We start from the raw sequence: 8,666 nt of genomic DNA on the forward strand, positions 1-8,666 counted from the left end.
TTCTATAATTCCTTATAAAAGATATGACATTATTTCAACTTTAATCTCAAGGAGTAACCATAGCTCATGAAGTGGATGCTACTCTGGGCTCAATTGTATTATATTCTTTGCTTCTGATGTTTCCCCTTAAGTTTCAATAAAACTCTTTCAACTTTGCTTCAAAAAAGAAAGTGTATGCCTCTCTCATTAGGGGCCAAAACTCGCTTATCCAAAAAAAAAAATTCTTCATAATCAATCTGCCAATCAGCTTGTACACCCCTCAAGTGGTGAATTTCTGGAAATTGCCACGGAGTTTGAAAGATTTGGCCTTCAAAAGAAAAATTATCTTATGGCTCGTTTTATGAAGTGCACCTCTCACAAGCATGTAATTCCCCTACATGCTTGTGAGGGGCATTTCACATTATGTTGAGAACATGACATAATTGTCATGGAAGTAGTTCCTTTTTCTATACAAACTTATTCTCCCAAAGTATCACTGAGGTGGACCGAAATAAACCGAAGTGAACCAAAGTGGACAGAAAATGATCAAAATAGACCGAATAGACAAAAATGGACCAAAGTAGACCGAATGGACCAAAATTGAAAACTAAAGGGGAGGGACCGAGAGAGAGAGAGATAGAAAGAGAAAGAATAAAGGGAATTAACATGACGTAAAAACCTCAATACATAGCGGAAAACTTTGTATGCTCATATATGTACAATTAAGATATAGGTATTGACGTATTGTAATGAACCTATTGAATGGTATTCAAAGTTAACTAGATACTAAATTGGTTATAGACAAGTCCGAAATTACAATGCTGTAAAATTATTATTATTTACGCTCTCAGGTAAAAAATATTTTGATAATCCTCTCAGGTAAAATCAGGATCATTTTATTTGTACTCCAAAAGAGACTAAACTAGTATTAGACCTTGATATTTCTAAAGGCATCTGAATAGGACAACAAGGCTTTCTGATCGGAAAAACTTCCCAGAAGAAAGAGCAAATGAGAAGTACATACATGAAAATATTAGCATGTGAAATTCTTATAAAACTGGCCTTCCGAGGCATCTCAGCATCTTCATTCGAACTTTCTAAGTAACCAATGCCAGTTGTCGATAGAGGTTAAACTGAATTGGGCTCCCAAACCCCAAATTATATGTTTCAACTGCAGCTGCCCATCTATCAATAAGCTGGGCCTGGAATCTAATTATACCTGCACAACGTTATCAGAAGGAAAGGTCCCAGGTGGAGGAAGACCACTACAGTGTATCCACTATCCCAATTCCCAGAAAAACTGGGAAAAATCAAAACACTATATTAACATAAGCAAAACAAGATCCGGACCACGACTACAAACATTTAGACAAGATCTGAAGTTCTGAGAACCAAAATGATCTTTATTGATGTAACCCAAGTTATTAATTCGGTTGCCTTTTCGAATGAAGAAATTATTAATATTTTTATCTTCTGGGGGTATATGTGTTTGTAAAAATATGCATCCAGGAAGTTCATGTAAGCACCGTTCTAATAATTGTAATTGCTTCCAATCAAATAAAAGATCTGCAAAGAAATGCTCTCTGTTGGGTTAGATATGTTTCTAAAGACTCGCAAGTAAATGTAACCAACATTAAAATTGTTAGCAGTTCCTTCAAAGCGTATCAAGATCAAAATAAAAGGGAATGAAGCACATCATTCATGCCACATTTATAAGAACAAAATAAATAATTATTTTACAAAGTACAATGTGACGAATCTGATCTGCGTATGTGAACCCACCACCAAGTAAAAACACAATTCCTATGTGGGCATGACCATAATAAAATTGAAAAAGTTTGTAACAAGATGATATGAGCCCGTTATGTCATTGATGATTACACCAGAGTTATATTGTAGCAAAATATGTCTAGAAATCCTCATCACCCGCATTGGCAGCATAGTGGCCAGCGTTTCTACCCTGTACAGAGACCAAAAAGAACGAATAAAAAAATGGATCACAAAATGGAAAACTTATCAACCAAGAGCATCGACATGGCAACAGCAGCTATATATTCATTACCATCCTATTTGCTACAAGTAAAATTGGCTCCAAAAATCTGGAAGACCTTATAAAAACTATCTTTCAGTATACAGTCAACAAATTCAGGTTGCCTAGATAAAGCTGGTACATAAGCTACACAGAGCACAGCTCACATGACATACAGACGCCTCAAAATCACAAAAAGAGCTTGTCAGGATCCAACATTTACCTAGTTAAGACTCCCAATCAAGATTTGCTTCTACGACAAATCAAATCTGGATCTCAAAGAATTAATTTGTTTATATGTAATTTATATCATTAGTCCTTGTTTACAATGTAAGCGCATAACTACACATCCAAATTATATCCACATCTTTAGATTGTCTCAAATTCATACATATTGGATTTATATTGGACTTCACATTCCATTATATATAATTGGATTCAAAAGCATTTGACTATATATGAACAGATTTCAAATCTGGACAAGCAGGGAACTTCTAAATCTGCACTCAAAACTCCCCACATAAGAAGACAGGGTTAATCCCTGATTGGGTAGATAGTCACAAAGGCAGGTTCAAAATCACAAACCCAGGACACACGAATATCCTAGTGAGAGTTTGCCACTCAAGCCCCTCCCCCTCCCTCAAGGACACAAAGAAGCAAAAGAGGAATTTTTTTTTCCTTTTCATTTTAAGGAGATAGCAGCCTTTTAAGTTCCAGTAGGAAAAATATGTACAAATCAAGTGTGTCTAACGTTCTAATTTATATGATCTCAAAAATATAATTTATGTGCATAAGTAAGCCCAATCAAACAACTGCATCAATTAACCTAACCAACTAAAGTCTTTCATAAGGAAAAGACCCACCTCAGATAACATTCTCTGTTTGTTAAGTAGTTGGGTCCTAGCCTTGCTCACAACTGAGTTTGGTGACTTATACATCCTCTGTTCAAAAGAGAGAGAAAAAAAAAAAAGAATAAATATATAAACAAAAAGGTACATAAACAATATGGAAAAGGTAACCACTTAAAATGATGCTTATCCCTCCAAAGATAACACAAAGCAATGAGGTACATGCAGCTAGGAGGAATTGATAAGAACCAACCTTATCGGTACTAGATATACGATATTCATCATCTAGAAGATGCTTTTTCTTTGGTGTGAACTCAAAGACATCTTGAAGGAATTTGTTTTCCTGCTTTGATCATTTTAAAAAAATTTCCCATGATCATTCAGACGAGCAATTAATTTGACAATAGACAACAAGAAAATCTAGAAGATGACAGAGGACCATGTGGAGAAGGAAACAAACCTGCATATGCTTAATGAAGCCTCCCCCAAGAAAGCGCTTCAAAAAGTTTAACTGTAAAAATTTGGACTGATATGAACATTTGAAGTTGGGGACATTCACAATAATATATATAAAGGAGGAGGTGGTGGTGGTAAAACTAGAACCTGTATCATTTGATACCATGATGATGTTTTTAATGATTCCCCACCAATCTTCACTGTGTTCTCAGGACTACAGCCATCCTAATATAATAAGTACAATCAGTATTGAAGCCCACATGAAAAATATGACATCTAGGTTTGTAGAGAACAAAATAAGTACCTCAAAAAATTCCAAAATATCCCGAAACAAGTTCCGTTGGCTGTTAAGATCTTTCTTAGCAGAACCTTTACCACCTGCCTCAGCGGAAAGGTCTCTGACTTTATTTACGATTTTCCCCTTCAATCCTTGCACACGTGAAAATCCTTCCTGGTTTTTACTTCTTTCTGGAGTCGAGATATCAATTGACCCTTTAACTTCCCCAGAAAACTTCTCCACGCTTCCTATCTCAAAAATTAGAGCAAGCGCTTCACCAGCAGCAATGCGTACAGACCGGTCATCCTTGTCTAGGAGACTAGATAAATATGATATAGACCTGCAAAATTACCCAAAGATATAAGTCGCTTTTCTTTATTAAGTTGGCAAGCAGCCGAGCACCACTTTTGGGCTTTTCTGTTCAGTGGCATCTACATTGTGCAGATGTCATCTCTGACGAGGCTCTAGCACCAGTTGGGTAGCAACCATAACCTTCTAAGGTGCCAATAATCAGATGGTGTAGGTTTGTACTGTGGGTGTGAATTGTGGATAATCAACTTCCACTATAGGATTACAATGTAAAATAGAGTTCTAGACAAAAATTGACAACTTACTCTTGCCAATGTTTGGGGTTTAGTTTCAATCCATCCATAGTAGTCAGCAGAAAGGACCAAGCAGACACCACTGCAGTTATAACTGCTGCTGAAGGTTTGGTTGCAACAACCTGAAATGTGAAATAAAATTAATTCACATAACAAGGCCAACAACCAGAACAAGTAATATCCTAGATTGATGTTATAAGTTTGTATGTCACATCATATTCATCATATAAAGCCTCAAAATGAAGTTGCAAACCAAATAAACTAACTTCAAAGTAGGAATGAAATTGAAAAATATAAACTAAGCCATAGGCACAAGTAAAATAGGAATGAAACTTTGAATTATAAAGTATTGAGCACAATATTTACATTGGAACTCAGCTTTGGATGAACCACTTGCCACATTATTTGCATTGACATTTCCGTTTCCTCTGTGTCATTTCCACCCACAAAAGTGATGACAGCCAAACACTCCAGCAACTACAATCACAAACCACAAAATGCAGAAAACAAAATGTTGAGCATTCACACAGCTCCCGATAATCAGGACTGAATGAACATAAAACCTCATAGAATTTCAATCATGCTACATACTGATGATATCTTTGTTGGTTCAAAGCCAGATTTGAGAGCCTGTGAAATAGGAGCAACTGACTCTTTGAATATTTCATGTGCTTTATCTCCATCGCCAGCAGTCAGGGCCAACAATCCTACAAAAATATATTACAAAATTGTAACCGTTTCAAAGTTGGGAGAAAATTCAAATGAGTCAACAAGAAGAATTAAGAGACTAACCAATGGCATGAGACGCTAAAGCGATCTCTTTAGAAGTCCCTCGTTTAACAATGTTCACACACTGGTGAAGTAAAGTAGTACATCTGAAGAACCAAGGGTTTTCTCATGAATTTCTTGTGTCCACATAAATACATATTTTTAACAATAAATAAGGACAAAAAAAATATGTATATCATCAGTTAGATCTCACAAACAACATAGATGGTTACACTAGAGTTTCTTCAATACCTATTTGATAATGTAGGTAACCTTTGTAAAAGAACCCTTTGGACTCACCTCTAACCAGTAAAACCTACAAGCAACTAACCCCACCCGCCAAAACCAGTTGCCAGGTAATCCAAAGGGCATTCACCCGACATGCTTAAGCAGTTTATGCTCATTCTTCAAGTTGCTATTTGATTGCATTTTGTTATAAATCAACTAAATGAATCCCATTCCTAAGTGGGTGTTTGTATTTATTACTTATGCAAAACATAATACATCAAACAATGTTTTTATCTTCAGTTCATCTTGCCCTACAGCACCTAAATCACCGGTAAAGACCGAAAAGGAAGCAAAATTTCAAAAGAAAAAAGAAAAATCAAACAAAAGCTGCTTACTTCTTTTCCACAAACTCATGCTGCAAGCTGCTATTAAAAGTATCAATAATTGATGACAAAGCCTTCTCTCTTATGGCAGGCCTGTATCCAAAAAAAGAAACAACATTCAGTCACAAATTTAAACTAGAGAAATTATATGTACACAATATTTTCACAACATTTTTACAACAAATCCTAAATGACAGGTTGTTACTGGTTGTTATTATTGGGGCAAAAAAGTAATCTTAGTCTTAGGTTCTGAACCAATAACAACCAACCATCTATGATTTGTTGTAAAAATATTGTGAACGTGGCATCTCTCTTTAAAATATAGAAGCAACAAACTAACAACAAAATAATTCAAAGCACATCAGATACAACTTCATCGTACTTAAAATTCAAATCAAGTTTAAGTGTTTGTTTTAAAGAGCAAAAGAATGCAAACACAAAACAACAATAATAGTACCCATACAAGATTAACTAGAACCAAATTTGTACCTCTTCTCGTACAGAGCATCTAGAGCTAGGTCAAGTAAACTATCTTTATTTATTTGGACTTCTTCAGTCCCCAACACCGACATTTTATCCGACCGCATGGTCGAAGTCGAACTCACACTACTATTATCGTCTTCGTCGCTATCCAAAACTGCTGTCTTTTTTTTCTGAGATTTGCCTGTAATAATAATAAAGTTTCAATAACATCGAACACCAATCAATAATTACCTCAATCTACCCAAAATAAAAAATTTAAAAAAAAATTAAATTCAAGGTAAAATATAAACAATAAGAGGAAAACGCTAATGGGTTTTTTTTTGAATTTGAGCTGAAATTCAAACGGAAACCCTAAAGATCAAAGGAATTTCATAGAGGCTTACTCTTTCCCATTGATGAGGAGGGCTTGATGTAATAATAATTATTATTATTAATAAATGTTGGGTGTCAAAAAGAGCTACAAGGTTGATCGAGAATCAGAGGGTTTTTTGGGGATTTGGAAAATATGAGATCGAAAGAATTGAGCTGAATTGAAACGGGAAAAGAAAAATTGAAAACCAAGGAGGAGTTTGGGAATTGAATTTGGCAGGACAAATACTCCATTAAAATTAGAAAATCTCTTCGGTAGAGAAAATTTGGGGGTTTTATAATAAATCAGAGAGAGAGAGAGACAAGAAATATTAGAGACTTTGAGAGACACAGATAAAGAGGGTAGGGTGAGGCCGTGAGGGAAGAAAAAGAGAATTTTTCAAATCGGGTGGTATGGATTTGGAATATTCGGCGAAGTGTTATAGACTGCAGAGGAAAAGGGTAGAGGAGGTAATTTAGGTTATCATGACGTGGCAGGTTTACGACCGTTGGATTTGACTCAGCTAGATTGTCGACGAGAAATGTGTTCGCCTCATGGGCAAACGCGAGGCGTATAAGAGAACACGTGTAAAGTGAAATGTGGCGCGATTCCAGTAGGATCGCACTCACCTTCACCGCTGGGCCTGGATTAATTTAGATTCTTTCTATCGATTCGTACCAAAAATTGTGTTAATACTTCATTTTATTAAAATATCAACAAACAAATTTTTATTTTTATTTTTTGTCGTTAAAGTAATGAGAAATTATGAGTTCATTTAAGAATAGTTTATTTAACTGAAACTGAAATTTTTTTTTCTAAAAGTATTATAAATTAAATAAAATTAAAAGGTAGTTAAAATAGTATTGGGAGACTCATAAATAGTATCAAAAAGTACAATGAAACTCATGAATAGTAACAAAAATAAACTAAATAGTAAAAAAAGTTGATATTTAAAGCCAATACCAAACACAGTCTATATGTCCATAATATTTTCACAACAAATTATAAGTGGTTAGTTATTATTAGCTCTAATTTGAACCTACTACTGAAATTATTTTTTTATCCCATCAATAATAATCTGTAATAACCTATTACTTAGAATTTGTCGTGAAAATATTGTGGATATAAAAACAAAATGGTGTTGCCCTATTGTAATTGAAAAGACGTGGAAAAGGGATTTGTCATTTGTTGTTACTTCATATCAGAATTTACTGACACAGTCAATTTCGACATCCTAGTAATTTTTTCTCAAATGAAAGAGCAATTACTTGTTAATAGGTGGTTTAGATTTGTTATTAGACTTCTTTTTTAGGTAATAAAAGTAATTAGGCATCTTTCTTCCGTTTGAAGTCAAATATAGAAAGCTTGGTCAGACAAGCAAGAGTTAGAATTTGGCCAATATGAATGTTTACGTAACCCCCTTTTTTATTTTATTAGAAAGTGTTATTAACGACAACTGGTGAACTTGAGTTTGAGTGGTCACGAGGTTAACGTGTTATCTTTCTTTTTCGTTTCTTATTCCCCTTCCTTTTTTTTTAGCAAAATCCTTTTTTTAATACCCAATTTGTTCTGTGTTTGTGCTGTGCGTGCGTGAGGTTTTTACTTTTTATTGGTACTAGGCAGTACATTGGTTGGACCGCAATAGCATCCAACCAAACCAACCAACCAACCTAGTGATTGAAACGCAGTCAAAAGGTCTATATAGTTGTTGAGAGATTGACTGTTTTGACTTTGAGATTCCGCTGGGGTAAAGTTGCTCCATCCACTGTTTTTGAAAAATGACGGCAAAAAAATAAAAATCACAATTTTTGTGATAATTAGCACTGTAACAAATTGTGAGTAATAGAGATAAAATAGTGTATTAATATTTTTACCACTCAAGTTATAGTAAAAGTTGTAAACTTACAACTTTCTTTTTGTTGTTCCTAACATTGCTCCTGTTTTTTCTGCTTCAATTCTTTTGACTCTCCTTAAGCCCTTGACTACAACGTGGTGTGATTGTGTAAATGTATGATTGTCAAAATCTCAATCTAGATCCTACGATTTTATGATCCTACTTGGATCGATACGATCGTTTAGGATCAGTATGATTGTACAAATTTGACGATCTTGAATGATCCTAGTTTTTTATAATCTTTTTTAACTTAATAGAAAGTTCAATTTGATCCAAATAAAAAATAACATCCCAATAGACTCAATTTTGTTATTCTAAGGTAGAGAGATAGAGTGTCAGTTGGACCTAAATGAAAAATAACATCCCTATA

General features: G+C 34.6%; 1 protein-coding gene across 1 annotated transcript; it reads right to left on the reverse strand.

The window, feature by feature from the left end:
* Positions 1-1,655: 1,655 nt before the first annotated feature.
* Positions 1,656-6,821, reverse strand: LOC126708599 (uncharacterized). Its single transcript, XM_050408398.1, has 13 exons — positions 6,437-6,821; positions 6,060-6,234; positions 5,583-5,663; positions 4,984-5,066; positions 4,783-4,898; positions 4,558-4,668; positions 4,204-4,313; positions 3,617-3,929; positions 3,460-3,537; positions 3,317-3,367; positions 3,110-3,199; positions 2,872-2,949; positions 1,656-1,939 (listed from the first exon to the last, which is right to left on the reverse strand). The coding sequence occupies exons 1-13, from the start codon at positions 6,444-6,446 to the stop codon at positions 1,889-1,891; spliced, it is 1,347 nt and encodes a 448-aa protein (XP_050264355.1). The 5' UTR covers positions 6,447-6,821; the 3' UTR covers positions 1,656-1,888.
* Positions 6,822-8,666: the final 1,845 nt, after the last annotated feature.

This window comes from Quercus robur, chromosome 12 (assembly GCF_932294415.1).
Source record: "Quercus robur chromosome 12, dhQueRobu3.1, whole genome shotgun sequence".
NCBI lineage: Eukaryota > Viridiplantae > Streptophyta > Magnoliopsida > Fagales > Fagaceae > Quercus > Quercus robur.